The sequence below is a fragment of the Pelecanus crispus genome, chromosome 6 (genome assembly GCF_030463565.1).
Source record: "Pelecanus crispus isolate bPelCri1 chromosome 6, bPelCri1.pri, whole genome shotgun sequence".
In the NCBI taxonomy this organism is placed as follows: domain Eukaryota; kingdom Metazoa; phylum Chordata; class Aves; order Pelecaniformes; family Pelecanidae; genus Pelecanus; species Pelecanus crispus.
Genome location: NC_134648.1, coordinates 3,072,949 through 3,090,788, shown reverse-complemented (window position 1 = coordinate 3,090,788; position 17,840 = coordinate 3,072,949). Strand labels below are relative to the sequence as shown.

Genomic DNA, 17,840 nt, shown 5'->3' with positions numbered 1-17,840 from the left:
TAAATTGTCAATCTAGGGTTCAGAGGTGGAGAACAACCAGGAAAACCGGTTATGGTTAATTTACCACAAATCGGAAATGAGCCTATGACTCTGACTAAACCTTGTGACACACTTGCTTGGAAAGCTATTGATAACCGTGGTACAAAACATAGAATTACTACTAGGTGGATTTATCATGTATCATAAAAGGGGTAACCTGTTCAGACTCTTCCCGCCGAAACACTTTTTTTCCTCTTTTCTCTTTCTTTTGCAGCACCCTGCAGGATGGCGAACGGAAATGCCGTGTTTATGTTACTATTCCAAACTCTAGCAATACTGCTCCTCTTAGTCTCTGATCCTATTATTGCTATTCCTGTTGGACCCTGAAAAATATTGGTAAATTTTCTCATTGACACCAGGGCCCAAATGTCAGTAATCACAAATGAAACAGCATGAACCGTGGGCATAAGACCTGGCCGACATAGGGTTAAATTCACCAGAATTAATGGTGTGGAAAAGGAATGCGCTAGTGCAAAGATTTCACTCTGGCTGTCAGAGGAACAAAGATTAACCAGAGCAGAGGTGTTAGTTGGTGCCTCAAATACTAACATTTTAGGATTTGATATATTATGTGGACAGATGTGGAGACTCCCTGATGGAACTGTGTGGAGTTTCACGAGAAATGAAAAAGAATCAGGCATAGTGAAATTGAGTCTGTTGCAAACATCCATACCCCTACCCCCCTCTAAAATCACTAATGTTCGGCAATATCCGCTGCCAACAGCAGCACTTATGGGGATTGACGGGGTGGTAACGGACTTAGAAAACAAAAAAGGCATTATTAAAAAGACATGATCAATCCAATTCTATCTCTGCTCAGTTCAATCCGCAGGTAGACAGCCTTACGCGGCTGCGACAGATTGATGTTGTAAATGATAACCGAGAATGGGAGCATTTACTTGAATGGCTGCATGTTAAGCGTGGTCACACCGGACGGGCCAACTTATAGCCCGAGGATGGCCCGTATCAGTTAAACTATGTAAACAAGTAGTAACTGCCTGTTCGCAGTGTCCTTTACGACTTAACAAAACCATCCGAGTAAAGTGCCGCCCCTGCACATTCTGGTGAAAATGCTTCAGATTGGAGTGGTACCAATGGTATTAACTGCCCCCAAAAATCCCTATGTATGGGAAGCCAAAGATTGTTCTGGAAAAGTACACCGGATTAGCACCCAGTGGATCTCACCCTCTTTTTAACCCTGCTGGTTAAATACAACCAAGCACGTTTGTTTCTTTTTGTGTTCACAGGAATCTCAAAGAAGACTCTGACTGAAGTGGATGCCCTAGCGTACTGCTGAATCCATTGTATATTATAATTGTTGATTTTGTCAATATGTGAATATATGATGTGGAGTTTCATTTTGATGCTAATACAACTCCCTTTGATGCGTAGCCAAAGAGACCCAGGATGGCCGTAGTCCCAAGCCCATATTCAATACACTGGACTTATGAGAACACGTGCCACCAAAGAAAATTTAAACATAGCTACTGTAGTTATACATGGAAATGAAGTATATTCCAGAGATGAGTGGAGTTGGGATGACTCTCTTCAGATGCCTAAACTTCAGGCCATCCCAGGACAGACAATACAAATTGGCTGCCGAGTGACTAATAGATCTACTTATCGTCGGCCGACCGAAATTAAAACAATCTACACTGACTCTTCCAGACCGAAAAATTATAATACTGAGTGTTACAAAATAATTGAACCCAATTCGGATTGTTGGTATAATCTCACCTATACCAAACCTATAATTGTGTACTGTCTTTGGGGTTTCAGAGGCACTGAATTACTCTTTGAATTTATGATTGACACGAAGTCTCTGCCCCCACAAATGTCTAGAAATGCACCGACTCAGCCTCCCATTAGTCTAACTCCTTTCATCTTCAATGCAGGCCCCTACATAATTAGAAATACAGGTCAGCAACAAATGTTGTTTAATCCATCATACTCCCTCAAACGAGTGGAATTAGCAGTGCAGACTAATATCTCTGTAATCAAACCTACCTGCTCACCATTCCTGAATACATCTTATGCAGGATGGTCAGCATGGTTACGCAAACGAACTCCCATCTCTCCAACACGATCAAGGAGAGATGTGACCGGTGCCTTGGGAACGGGACTAGGAGTCTTGAACAGCATAGATGCTGAAATACTTGCTAATAAATTAGCCACAGTAACCAGTGACTTAAGTGCATTGAAACACCCGTTACAATCTTCCCTTTCAGCTCTGGGAACCAACCAATGGCTCTTATCAGACATGCTGCCTCAGTGGGGAGAAGTAAATAAGAAAGACCACCAGTTGATTGTAGATGCACTCGGCGCTGCCCAAAATAATGTTTCTCTAGCTCTTAGTTGTATCCAAGCTCAACTGTGGATGCAACCAATAGTAGCTGCAATAATACGGGAAGGTGAGGCAGGCACCTTGCCCACTGAAATCCGAAAAGTCATTTGGGATAATGCAACTGAATTTGAGAGAAAATTCCAGTCCTGGTGGTATCCAGTTAATTTCACTTACAACCCTACTGACGGCATAGTCACCGCTTTTGTTTTAACAATAAACGATGCTTCAGTATACACCATATACCCAATCATCGCGTTAGGGTTGAATCACAATGGTACCATACTCTATCCTTTAGAGCATAGAGTATGGGCCCCACGAAATGGGAACAAATGGCAAACTGTTGATGTCAATGCATGCATTGTACGAGAACAGCAAGGATTCATTTGTGAGAGTAATACTATCAAGGCTCAAGACATTTGTCTTGACACTGAACGAAATGTTTGTCATTTTGAAATACAACCCAATGAAGCCCCTGAAACCGTACTAGTATATATTGGGAAAGGATGTGTTTGTATGAGAACCCTCTGTGATTTTTTATTAGTAGATGACATTATTGTAGATATGAGCAATTACTCAAATATTTGTGTTTGTAACTTCACTAAAATTGTAGGATGTGACTTCAATTATTCAGCTCCTGTTACGTCTTATAAACTGCTACGATCTAACTATACATTGTATCAAGATTTACTACCTACTCCTATTGGAATGAATCTCACACTGGTGAGGAAACTGTTGCAACACGATGACCTGGACCAACTGCTAAAACACATCTGAAGAAATGGACACAGAACTCTCATCACTGTTCATCATGATGCTGAGGAGATATACCATGTCTTGGAAAGAGTGAAGAAAGACGGAGGACACCATTGGTGGGACACTCTATTTGGATGGTCACCAACCGCAACAGGAGTTCTAAATAGGATGCTTCACCCTGTAGTTGTTTTACTAATACTTGCTGTATCGTGTCTTATTTTAACCATTGCTTTATATTTTAAGCTTTGGATTATGATGAAACATTTGTCTCATCTAGTATCCCCACAAGATGTGTATATACTCGACGATCCTCACTACAAAAACATATGTGATGTACCCAATACGTTCCAAATATCGTGAAGCTTGAGTGACTATAGTCACGGGGTGGATTATGTGGAGTGATTGCTGGAGGTGACTTAGACACCAGACGTAGATTTACCATTACAAGAAAGGCACAGCATTGAAGAAGCTTTCTGGATGGAATGCAGCTGGATACAAGGAATCTATCCCACAGGAAGTTCCTAAGCCTGTAAACTTGGATGTCGCAACCCAGGGGAGCCTGGTGTGCTGATTCTGAGAGGAGCTGCCCAGGGGGTGGAGTGGTGTGGAGACATCACGGCCAAGCCCTGTGATAAGGGAACTCGGAGGGGCACCATGGCCCTGATAAGCTGCATCAGTGATACCCTGAGTCAGCAAACTATCATGATGTTGACGAAAATGCTGTCCTTTAGTAAACTTTACTCATTATAATATCATTATAATACTAGAACACACTCCCATCCCAAAACCTACCCACCTCCAAGGTAAGACCCCCCCTCACTGAGCCTGCGCTCTGAATTTTTCTGAGCCTGTACCTTTAAAACGAAGCGAGAAAGTTTTACACCAATCGTAACAAAAGTATGTATGCCTAGAGTCCCTCAAGCTCCACCTGACGTGTAAAAATACCATAAATTGGCCTAAGAGAGAGGAGATGTTAGGGCAGATACCATCGTGTACTACTCTGACCTCTGGGATCAGTCGATGGGCTGAGCCTCTCTTCCCCCCCCCATCGGGACGCCTTTGGGTAAGAATCTAACACTTGGTTATACCAAGTGCCTCCGCGGGAAACTTAGAAACCTCTATAGAGTCACTTTTATGTCTTTTGATGCATCTGTGTTATTCTAAACTTTGGCATTTGTATGTGCCTTGCAGTCAGTGAATTTATCACTGGTAATCCAAAGAACCTGTGTGTCTGTTGCTTTAATAAATTGCTTTGATTTATTGGTCTAGCGTGATAGTGGTCATTGAACGCGACCAGACGCTTTAAGTGTGGCCATGATAGTTCATGCAGCACGACTAGACGAAAGGTGCCTACGTTATTTGTGAATCCATAATCGTGATAGTTCAGTGCACTGAATGCGACCAGACTTACAACGATAAATTGGGTACCTTCCAAAGCCTCTCTTGACGCAACACGTGGTAGTGAAGCCAATGACTTTCTATTTATAAAACTAGAAAGAGAGATCTGTTTTCTTTCCTTATCCCTAACATAAAGCCTCTGGAAGAGGGAGCGCCTCTCTGTGTTCACGATATATTGGCAAGACAGACACGGCATAGCGCATTGTTGCAGACACCTGCTCCACAAAGACAAAACCTGCAATTTTGCACAAGGAGGAGGTTTGCAGATCATGTTCCCAGAGCAGCACCTGACGAGGTGGCCCATGATGAAAGGTGTCACGCCTACCGACCTAGGCATCTCTCTGTGCAGTGACATGCTCCTGAGCAAGAAAATGCAACTGCGAGAAAAAGGAAGGAAAAAGCAAGTGAGACAGGGACAGGAAAACAGAGTGAGGATAAGAATCAAGCTGACGCATATTATGAGAAGTTCAATGTGGTAGTGGAACTTTGCTGCTGTTATTTTTCTAACCTGCCCTCAGCGAGGAGTGAATCAAAAACTTTGTGACGCTTCAGGTGCCTCACTTTGAATTGGAATATGCCTTTGAGATGATTAGCAGTGTACAACCCTGTCTCCTGTGGAGCTGGTACACACTACGCCGTCGGCTCTCAATGAATTGTTTCTATCACAGTAGAAACTCCTGTAAAAGGAATAAACCAGCATTCCTCATGCTGTGTGAGCACATCTGCCACCATGTACACAGTATTCCAGTCAGAAACAGAAATTCTAGGCTGAAGGTTAACGAGAGAAGGCATGCCTGCGTTAAGTTGTCCCGCTTCTGTCCATGTTTTGAGACTGCCCTACACCAAAAGGTCAGTAGGGCCTGCCCTGTCTTACACTGTATGCTCGGTAATGCTTGGAGTATTCTCCCTCCCATCCTTGCTAGGGTGCCACGTGTGGCCTAGGGTGACAGGCCCATGGGAAGATGCCTTCTGCAATTAGGAACCTCGGAAAGGAGTTGGATAGGAAATGCACCTGAAAGCATCAATAGGAAAAGACAGGAGGTGTGATGACTCTCCTTTGACCAAGATGACGTCACATAATTTATATAAACTGCATTCCAGCATGTTGTTGATGTTGTTTCCGTAGGAAGTATGGGTGGAACAGGATTTGCACCCAGCGAGCACTACTGTTTCTGATCTGTGCAGAAAAGATTCCAAGGAGGCATATACACATGTGGAAATGTGTGGATGCTTGTCAGAGCCATTTCTTGCCAGCAGATGCATGCATTCTACTGTGTTTAATGCAGGCACATGCTCCCCTACACATATATTCTGCTTTCATTTTCTGAAATTTAAAATGGCCCTGCTCACCACTATTGACAGAATTCAGGAGTGTCGAGCTGACCTGCTAGCAGTGTGTTAGGCTGATGGTGTTGGAGGTGACACCTCCAGTTTAGGTCATCTCTAGATGTAACAGAGCTATGCCCGAGTCTTCTCATGAAGCCAAGCCAAAATGCTATAAACCCGCGACGGTTTTGTGTTCAGACTTTCTGGGTTGTTTTTCAGGTGACAGAGCAGTGACAAGGCTGCTTGGCAGCCCTCCAGAAAGCCATACTGCTTAGGCTAGGTGCGATATACTCTAGCGTGGAATAAGGCGGGGTACGAAGCGTAGGAGAGTATGATGCCTTCTGGGATGGCACTGGAGGACAGCCAGGCAGAGGTAGCCAGTCTTTGTGCAGTGCCCTCCACGCCATCTTTATAAGATTGTTTTTTAATTATTCTTTCAGACACACCAGGGCTTCATCAGCAAGGGACCTAGTATGCTCAAACCAGAGAGACCTCAGGAGTGAACGAAGTATCCAACTTAGACCATGGAGGCCCAGGCCAAGGCATGAGAGAGCTACACAAAGGGACAGTGCAGATGTATCCAGGAAATCCTCAGCACCACAAAGGACCTAGTAGCTAGAGTAGTCATCTGGCACACACAGCTCAGTTTAAGTCTTGTCTAAATCCAGCATTTGAACTTGATTCTTCCTGTATTCCCTGAAACTCTTTTAGCTACCAAACATTTGCTGTTCTGGTTTGGTAGTGAATCAGTAACACCACATTGAGCCAGCAGAGCAGCAAAGGGCAAGCAAGAGAGACAGACTGCTGCAGTACTATCACCATAGTACTCATCTGGAAAGCGGGAGACAAAAGTTCAAACACCTTTGTAGGAAAAAGTACAATGAATCAGTACATCCAGCAATAAAATAATTACAAAAAGAATGCCAAACATGTTAGAATAAGGGGGGAAAACCCACAACAAAACAACATCTTCACTTGCAGAATTCTCTCTTCACTATGAACTTCCTATCTTTTTATTTTGTGACCCCTAGTTTTCTTTTCTCTGATTTCTCTGATAAACTCAAGAGATTTTAGCCATTTCCAGTATACACTAGAAAACCTTGCCTACCTGTATATAAACCTGGAATAGTATCCTATTTAGAATAGAAACTCAAGATTTTCAGTTTGAGGTATACTTCATATTGTTTAAATACCTCAGATACAATATCATATAATGCTAATTTAGTAAATAAATGAGTGATTGCCCAAAATTAGGCTGAAACTTTAATAAAATTATACCTAAAATTTGTAAGGCATATGTGAAAAGTGCTATATAACTCACCTAGCATGACCATTAGTATCGGCATTTTTATGAAAAACAAAATGGAAGACAAAGCTCTGTAACACTGGTAGGCCACTGAAACGTGAAAGTTTGAGATAGAAGTAAAAGCCTTGTTTCTCTCTCAAAGACTGTAACAGTTTCAGAGAAATCTTTTTACTCTATAAAACATCATAACACCATGGTAACTAGTACTCATCACCATATTATATTGCCCATATTAAAAAATTTAAGAAACCTTCTTCAATGAGAAGATGAAGATGAAGATTTAATCTCAGTATGTTGGAGCAGGAATTTGTAGTTTGACATTGATTGCCCAAATGAGTGTACTAATTAACAAAAACTTTCTGAGTTTATATGACAGTCAAAAAGTACCTTAAATAATACACTGTTCATACTTTTTCAGTATGCTTGTTCCTAGTTTTTATGTGAATGAATGATATTTTACCATCTCTTGATTCTTGTGTGGATGCTGAATGTGTATACCACCATGTTTTTGCTACAGCACAAGAGCATGCATACTTCCAACCCAAAAAGTAAAATTGTGTGAAAAACAGTAGGGAAGCAATCACAATAAGGTTCCAAAACTCATTGTCAGTTCAGTACATGCGTGTGTAGCTGAGCTGTTAATTAGCACTGTTGGCTCAAGAACCACCCAGTCAATGCATAGCCTAAATAAACATAACACCATCCACCTTCTTATATACCTAATTTCAGTTATGACACAGGGTTGCTTGTTATCGTATAACCCAGGAACACTTTTCCAACAAGGAGACCACTGACACAGGCCGCTTTGTTATTGCCACTCAGGATGAAACATATGCTGTAAGCAATGGGTAGATAATTACCAACCCCCTTTTTTTCCACCTACGTCATTGGGAAGGCATACCTGTGACACATCATCTGTAATGGAAGTATCACAGTGCTATATAATGTTCTATGCATAGCACACCTTATTAACTGGTCCTGAAAAAGATATAAGAATAGTCTGTATGATTCAGCAAAAGAGGGGCTGGTTCTAGGATTATGAAGTATAGGATCCATCAGCACTCAATAAAATGATGAATCAGAGATGTATCAGAGGTTGAGAAAAGAATTAAATTAAATGAAGAATGGTGGGTGGATGTCATAGGCTAAGTCACTAGAACTGGGCCACAACAAAAACTTCCTCATTCAAATGCATTAAAATACAGGAGGGCAGACCAAGGTCTATCTCCAATCCATAGGAAAATACTTGGCAGTTAACTTTCAAGTACAATGGAGCCTTTTGCGAATAGGTTATACTGGTTACAATCCCTATGACAGGTAATCAGGAAAAGGAGCAAAATCATCAGTACGGAAGAAGATGGTGAAAAGCTTCTGGAAACTGCCATGCAGGAAGAAAATTAAGGTATCTCAACCTTCTGTATCTTGAAACCTGTTTTCTGATTTCAGGAAAATGTATGAATAACAATACCAAACAGCAGAGGTATTAGCACACTGTGAAAACAAATAAAGAAAACCCCTACCATACTAACAACAAAAGAAAAGGAAAAAATGTTAACTTCCTCAGCCAAATAATATGACAACCGGAGGACTATTAAAAATAGCTGTTTTCGCTGTTGGTGAATTGAAAGTAGTTGGTGGTCAAAACTTGGCCTAATTTACATGGTTGGTATCATGTGGGTATCTATGTTGGTATCTATGTAGGACTACTCCTTGAAGCTGTAAAAATTTATCAAACAATTTTACGCTAGAAGTATTGAAAAAAATGAAGGCAGCATATTCAGTGAAAAATGTGTATTCCTCTTAAAATTGTTTACAAGTCCACGTTATGGATCAAGACCCAACTGCGCTGTTCAAACACAGAACAAACACTGCACTTAACCTAACAGAAATAGGAAATGCACATAACAAAGCTGGACAGGAATGCTGATAGATCACTGTAGATCTGTTTAGAAGGTTTTAGTGTGTTTATAAGTTTGATGGTTTGTAAGTTAGAATCTGTATTTCATTTTGATCCCTACATCGTAAGTTTCTTGGCAATGTAAATGGCTTGTAAACCTCCTGTAAATCTCTTGTAAATGGCCAGCCAGGGTGGAGGGGACAACTAGTAGCTAGAAAGAAACATATCAATATAATTAACCTGGTAACTTAATGTCAAACTCCAGAAAAAAACCCAACAAACTAATAATTTGTTACAGTTTCCCAATAAGTTTCACCACTTCTTGGTTGTCAGGAAACAGCCAAGTTATGTGCTGATATGCCAAAATAACTACTGTCTCTTCTAGCAACTTCTATAAAGCAGGCGCACATTTTAAAAACATAGCTCTCCGTACACGTAAAAACCAGGGAATTTTTAGGGTGTCTAAAACTGATCCCAATGCCCAACTAAATGCTGTAAAGACTACGGCAGTTATGGAATGATTTGGGGGGTCTTTTAGTACATGAGATGCTTCCATAATTTCAACTTACCTATTTGAGGCCATGAATTTTCTATGAAGAGAAAACCTTAGAAACATGAGGTCAAATGTACAGAAGATAACTTTGGCTTTAAGAATAGCCATACCTAAACACACAGAAAAAATTCTGCTCTGTTTATTTTCCACGCATCTACCTGTGGTCATAACAGTCAAGGGCTTTTCCAGGCCTTTTATTCTACTTCAGCAGAAATCAGGAGTAGCCCTTGACAATTGCGTAAGTCTTAAACAAAACAGTGGCCATCTTTGCAACCTATAATGATATATAACTAGTCAGTGTGAAAAACTGCTTTTATCAGAACGACTGGAACAACAACTCAAATGCTGCCATTACACAAGACAGCTGGGGCAAAGGGCATCAGCAAGCTGCTGGCCATATGGCAGGCACTGTGGTGGACCAATTATTCCAGGCTAGAAGAGCGATTTTATATTTACCTAATATGCTACTAACAGTGCTGTATTTCACTCTGACTGTGCCCCTTGCTTCTTTGAATCTCATAAGACCCTAGAATTTTTTGTAGTCTTTCTTATTGTCAAAATTAAGATATGTAAGCAGATGGTATACAGACTTTTTGCTAGTATTCCATCCTCAGATGCTTCCTATTATGATGTAAAATATACTGAGGATGAAAAATATACTCAGAATGACAGCTAAAAGTGAAAAAAAAAAGGCTAAAATATTCACACCAAAATAAAAACAGATTTCCAAAGGTACTGAGAACCTATCAGTTTGAACAATACTAATTAGTGTGCTAGTACCCTGGGATTAATTATTCCCTCGGTTCTATTTGCGACCATCTCAAGGGACAAACCTCAAGTCTTACGTCTATTGCTGTTATCCCTCTTAAACAGGGCAACTAAAGAGATAGACGCATTTCTTCTTCTATAATAAAGCAGATTTTTAAAACTGCATTTATTTCAGAATTCACTGAAATTATCTTTAAAAATCTGAGTTATGTTCAACATCTATTAATCAGCTAGTTTAAAGACAATGAAAATGAATCAGTGTTGAGCTGGCTTCCATTAAATATTTTAAAGTGTATTTGATTTTCAGGACCAAAAAAGTGAAGGAGGAAATATATTAAATTACATGTGGATATAAGCATGTTAAACTTAGAAAATATTCTTGCCTTAATGGGATCCTGGGAGGCAATCTCTGCACTGGGAATTTGCAACAATTACCTCGAGGTGATTCCATGGGAACTGATCCATCAAGTTAGCACACTAGATTATTATATATGTAAAATGCTTACTGATACCCTAGCATACAACTATCACGTGTACCTATTATGATAGTCACCTACATTGTAATAACATTTGATGTATCTCTGCTTGCAGAGCATCACATCTTTCACAACTAACTTTAATAGAAAAAGATCAATTCAGCCTTTCTTTAGGTACCTTAACATGACTGAGATGCCTCACTTAAATCTCTCAGGTTTAACAGTTTTGACTGAGTGACTAGATCATGAGTGGAGAAATTCTAGCTACTTGGCTACTGGTTTCAAAGATAGTGACATTTTCTCTTTTCATACCTTACAAATGCAACATCCCTTCTTCTTTGTCCTTCCTTGTTTCCCAGCGTCCACATTTGCCATGGTTACAGCAAATCCATCTCGTTTGTCGCCATTCCACTGGCTGGTTTGTTCGGTTTTTTTCCCCATAAGCTTCCCATGATCACATTATTGTCTCTTCCAGTCATAACCATGATACTATATTCATAGCAAAATTCAGAAATCACTGCTGGAAAGAACAACGTGTGATCAGATGACAAATTTTAACATTGTTTTAGTACCAAAACTAACTGAAAGCTGAGGTATGAACCATGCCTAAATTCATCATTACTGGTGTTATTCACCTCGCAACCTAAATGTCAGTCATGGGCTCAAAATGCCACTAATTAGGGGTTTTCTTTCAAAACGGAATGCCCAGATGACAAAGCAGTGCTCATACTGCTAGGCACATATGCAATCTCTTTTGTTCACATTCTGTAGGCCTCTAACAAAGCATACATCAGGTACACCTTCCCACTTGCGGCATGGAATTCTATGTTTTAATCTGAAATATTACACTGATATTTTTCAGCACAGCATCAAACTATTCTTTCTTCTGCTTACAGATCACAGAACATACATAATGGGTAAACAAATTCTGCTCATACATCCAAGTAGCAGCTTCCGTTTAGTTCATTTTATTGGCATATTAATGAATTGTATGAATAATCTCTGTATATCAGTCTAGAGCCATACTGATGCATTTAGCTACAGACATATATTAAAAATTTTCAACGCATGTATCTAATTTTTCTGGCATAATATTGCTGGAAATAATAGCCTGATTTTCCAGTCCTGCTGGGCAGCCAGCATTTTTAATCGCCTTTAAGTTTCTGAAAATTCAATTGGTTTGAAAAACCAGTTCACTTACAATTCTCTTCTTTCTACAGAATTAGAACATATAAAATGCCATCTATTGTATCAAGGTATCTCTTGGATCAAGCATCTATACTTATACATGCAAACAACCAGCAAGCCAATTAAGCACTTGACTAATTTAAGGCACATGTGACTAGGTCCTACTAGATGGTTGACCCATTTAAAGGCTTAAGAGCTTCTGACTCTAACAACAGAAAAAAATATTGCAGTGTCCAGCTTTAAATCTCTTCTTATGCAGAATGAAGCATTAATGGGCAAAATCATGTCTCAAAATAGAGGCTTTATTAACTGCTATTAGGTAAATGCTTCAGACAATGCTGCTAATAATACAGAGAACAAATGCAGAAAAACATTCATAAGTTTACTTATTGGTGCTCTAACTTGAAAGAAAATCAAATGAAAGCAAATGCATTAACAAAAGAAAATTGTATTTATATGATGTGAAATAATTTTAATGTAGTTTCTAGGAATAAAAATACAAAACTGAGATATCCAGAATGCTAAATACATGTTTGGATACCTTACCACCCAAAAAATGCTGCACTTCTTATTCTATGATTGTTCTTCTTTCAGTTATATCAAGAAGTATACAGCAACTGTCTTCCCAGCACAAAATCTGAAACACAACTTCTTGATGATGACGATCAGGAGTACTGTTTATGAAAATTAATAAATTATTGCAGAACATTAATATAGATGAATGGAATTCTCTTTTTGGTAAAAAATACTGCAAAATTTATTTTACTCTAGGACTGGTGGATCCATTGACATTTACTAACCACATACACTATTAAAATTGGAAGACATGTCTGCTCCAGAATCACTGAAGTCTTTATCGTCTATGTAGAATGAAAGAAGCAGAGGAAAAGAAAAACATGTTGCTTGAAACATATAAACTATTATTATTCTAACACACTTTTCTATCTCTGAGGTTAGTCTTTTTCTCTAGTGGTTTGAATTAAGACCTGGCCCTAATAACTACAGCAGAGGATGGCAGAAAATTTCAAAGACAAAAAAGAGGTTTCCTATCTGCCTTTTCCTTATTTTCTTCCATGTTTGTTTTCTCAGAAGTCCATGTTTTCTCCCTGCTGTGCATCTCAGTATCTCGCTCCATCAACTGACAGCCCAATACATGTGCTATTTCCCATAAGAGCCAGCTTTTACTTCCTGCCTGCTTACCTTTTCCACTAGTTTTTCTCTCAATCATCCCTTAAAGTCCACTTCTCCTGAAAATGTTATATTTCACAGTTTTCCGTGTTTTCCATTAGATCTGATGACTGACAATACAAAATTAAAGACTACATATAATGCAAGTTGAATGATAAACTTCTTATCATGATAGCTTAACCAGTAAAATGTTTTCAGACATAACTTGAGAGTACATAGAGATCCCCCGTTTATTATTACCTATGTCATATTCCATCCCTTCTTCTCACCGTATACAATGTCTAACATCTTAGCACCTGTCACCCAGCTGTTGGCTGGCCTTTAATAGCACGGACTTCATGTCTATCTAATTGCAAGTTTGACATATAAAATTGGTTTGGGTGTGTATCGCCACTTTGGAATCAAGACAGACAATATGTTCTGTCTACTGTATTACAATGGACATTAATTTTTCATTTCTATTAACATGTCCCTGTTTTTCTAAAGTATAATAGCAACCTTTTTCTTCTGACTGTACTTGCCATACCTACCCCTCAATCCTCTGTCATGTAAGCGAACAGTGAAGTCATAGTATATGTTCCTCTTTCAGTGCTTTTTCTGTGCCCTGATGCTTGCATCAGACATGACAGCAGAAGGATTGGTGCAAAAGTCATTCGTAGAGGTTCCTGAGGTACTGTAAGTATCTGAAGGTTGGATATTTATAACAAGGCCAATTATTATTTCAAGTCTCAAGAATACTTTCATTATATTACTTCATAGTTGGAGAACATGCAGTAGATGAATTTGTTTCATGACTGAAAATATATTCAGTAATATCAATTATATTTTTATTACATGAGCTTAAAACAGAGTCTGTATTTTTTTCTTTCTGACTTTATTCCTTGCGGCACAGGTAGAAAATGTATCCAAGCCTCATCTCTAGACACATAATTTGGATGCTCTGGAAGATACAAGTTTACCCTTCTTTAGTAAAAGGGGGGAAAAAATTAAGTGTCCCAATCCCGTGATGAGTGTTATCACCAATAATCAGTTTAATTAAAAATGAGCACTCTCTGTCTTGTGTTTCTCTCTGATCTTTTAGAAAAGTCATTTTGGCCCCCATGCTCTGTGCTGAAGTTAAATGCTTTGGCTATGTAGTAGAAGTACTCTGCGTATACCTACTCAACAGGTGTTGTAGAGAACATGGGAACATTTATGAATCTGATTTCATCAGAAGCAGTTGGTAGGTACCAAGTCAGCCAGCTGAGGTGGCTCATATATGTAGCAAGAAAGCTTTAGGTGCTCGTGCAACTTAATTAGCAAAGCAACAGACACTAGTGACCTATTCGACTAATTCTAGATCATTCCCTGGGGTGTAAATGACTGAACTATGCGTAAACTTTATACACAGCATGCATGTGTGCGTGTGAGTGAAACTGACCTTGTAGTTCGTGTTTAAGCTCACTTTAAATACAGAAAACAAAACACAAATGCTAAGTATTATGACTTCTAATCTCTCAACATCTTAATTAAGGGTGAAGTGTGGTTTGGATTATGCCTCAGAAAGACATGCAGCAACATAGAACCAGCCTCCCCAGGTAAATAAAGATGATTAATTTGGAATTGTTTGAAGTTTGTTTACTTAATGCATATATAACAGGAGGCTTAAGCAGGCAAATAAGATGTCGCAGGAATCAAATATTGAAATAGAAGGGGGGGAAAAAGGAAATAAAGACAGACACCCACAGTGAGGTGCCTGTGGAATTTAAATCAGTATTCACTACTTCCTTCACTGAAAAGATAGAAGATTAAAGCAGGATGAGAGAAAAACTTCGTATTTGTTTCACCCTTAACTTAGCTTTGTATATGACTTTTCTTATCAAACACAGTTGCTAAAGTGAAGCAGTAAAGCTAAAGTGCAAACATTTTTGAAAATACATGCTATTGGTGTTGCCACCTGCTCTCTCTTGGAGTTGTTTTTGTGTATTTTCTTAGCCAATATTTAATCCCCTCTTGTTTTTTTAGGCACACATACGTGTGTGTATACACACATATATCTTTTCCTCTAGCATTAGAGTTATAATAAGAAGGGTTTATGGGAAACAAAAGAGAAGCAGTTTTTGCAAGTAACTCTTATTTTGAAACAGACTTGTGACAAGCAAGTTTATCTACACACACTTGTTGACAGGAAGTGTTAAACTTTAAAGGAAAAACAAACAATTACTCCTCCTGAAAATGTCCACATTTCCCTCATTTTGCTGGTTAAGCAAGCTGAAATATCAGTTACTTGATTTTAAAAAAATGTGTGTATGCACTCCTAATATTAAGTCCATAGGACTGGTCTATCAGTCTTTTCTTATGAAAATACCATGTTTTTTATAAAAGGCATCTTAAAAAATAAAAGTTGCATGGAAGAACACCACATAAGCCTGAATGAATACCTGAAAAGATCATTAAATGTTCTCAGAAATGGCTGATGGTGAGCCCTACAAACAGTTTGCAGAACAGGAGCTAGCATCTCGAAAACAAAGTTTTCCTGTGGGTTAAGACCCTGTTGTGAAGCTTGGATACTTTTTTCTTTGGCTGATACTGTAGAGGGTTTCTTGCTCTGTACCAACACTGCTTCAATCTTTGTGGATTTACTCCTGTTTAGCTTTACCAAGGATCTTCTGAGTGCAGCGAAGTCTGGTGCGTGGAAATGATCGCTGGTTGCACGGCAGATGCAGTAGTAGGTGTAGTCTGATCATATATAGTTAGTGTAAAAATATTCGAAACATAGGTGATTGAGCTTTCTTGCTCTTCTTTATGATGTTGGTTATCATGTTGAGAAAGAAAAGATTATGAGACCTGGAGACATGAAAGAAATGTCCCAAATAAGGCTGAAGCAGAAAAAAGGGAGCTTGCTGTTCTTACCACTGAGGAAAAGGAGTACCATTTGATACTCCCTATGCAGTACAGACCTGAACTTGGGAGTCTTAGCCCTCTAATACATAATAACACACACTAGATAAAGCAGTCATTTGATTGAAATAATGAGCTAGACTGTTCTTTGTTAAGAGGAAAAAAATGTAGCCATACCCTTGCAGATAAGCATTTTCCCCATTTCACTTCTTTCTGACAAGCTATGGGTAAACAGAGCTGCTCTGCTTCATTGTTGTAATATGTATTCTGTAAAGAACCACACTGGGATTCTTATCAAGAATGATGGGGACACACACGAACGACACCAAACCACCACACACACAAAACTCACTGACTCAGTTGCTTTTATAAACCAGTGCTCCTGCAACCACATTTGGGTAATTTCTGTTTGTTTAGACAGGTCTCCTATCTGCTATGATCACCCCCAATCATTGTCATTATGGGTAAGGGGGAAAGGTATATATATTTAGTTTTCTAGAGCGTATAGGTAGTCTTAGCCACATGTCTGGGTCCAGGAACCCCATACAGAAGTATGCGCCATGTAGCGCAAGCCCACAGCATGGTGGATAGAGATCTTCTACCTTTCCAGTGCCCAACGCCACGTACCCTAATAGTTTAAGACAGATTCATGTTGCTGAAAGGTTTTGCCTCAGAAATAGGAAAAATAACCGCCTGTTAAGCACTTTTATCACCTGTGGTACGTCCTTTAGGCACGTAGCCAGGGGATCTCCCCCGGTTCTGCGAATGTCACAGCGCAAGGGACGGCCCGTGGGCTGCAGCAGCAAACGCAGCGCAAAGATGGCGCCCGAAGGAGCAGGACGACGGTTGCCTAACGGGAGAGCCGTATTTACCTCATCTTTGCCAAGTATCACCCAGGGAGTTCTCTTATTAATTCAGAAGTGGGGTTTTTTTTAAGGTTATAAATTCAGGCCTCCAAAGAAATACTGTTGACGATTGGGCGCATACGAATTATGACCAGTGTTAATGTATTTATTACCCGCGCCTCATTTGAGGTACAGATACAAGAATGGGCATTTAATTATACACTCGGTCACTCTGATTTTGCAATTTAAAACATGTTTTCCTGCTGAAACAAACCCTGCCTCTGAAACTCCCTGCGTAATTGCAGTTTTCACAGGGCCCTCATCCTGCCACTTCCTACGCCACTGAAGAAAATTCTCCTCAATCAGCAGCTTTGCAAAGTTCCTACATCTCAAAACTGAAAACGCACACCAAAGCCTCAGTCGCTTACACACCTCCGCACAGCTAATTACCCAAACTCGGGCACCGAGGGCACACGGCGGCCCCGCGCCGGCCTTGCCCCCGCCGCCCCTCCCCTGCCCTGAGGCGGCGGGTTGCCGCCGGCACCCCCTCACGACGCCTGACTGACGCTCCTCTCAGCCATTCAGAGCTCACGCTGCCCGCGGAGGGCACGGCTATTGGCCGAGGAGGTAGCGGGGGCGGGCGCAGGGTCGGGGCTCTAAGCCGTAGGCGCGGCAGCTCCCGCTAGCTGCCGGTGCTGCGGGCGCGGTGCGGTGGCGGTGGCGGTGGCGGCGGCAGCGGCAGCGGCAGCGGCAGCAGCAGCAGCAGCTCCCCGCGGGGTGACCTCCGCGGCGCCGCCTCCTCGCTGGTAGCGAGCGCAGCCCCGCCGGGCCGCCCTGCCCCTGCCCTTGCCCTCTCCGCGCCGCCCTTCCAGCCTTGGG

General features: G+C 40.5%; 1 protein-coding gene across 1 annotated transcript; it reads left to right on the top strand.

Annotated features, from left to right (window-relative positions):
- The first annotated feature begins 1,486 nt into the window (after window positions 1–1,486).
- Window positions 1,487–3,496, top strand: LOC142593768 (uncharacterized). The gene is given in 1 exon segment (XM_075712373.1): window positions 1,487–3,496. A coding segment is annotated over 1 exon segment (2,010 nt).
- The last annotated feature ends 14,344 nt before the right edge of the window (window positions 3,497–17,840 follow it).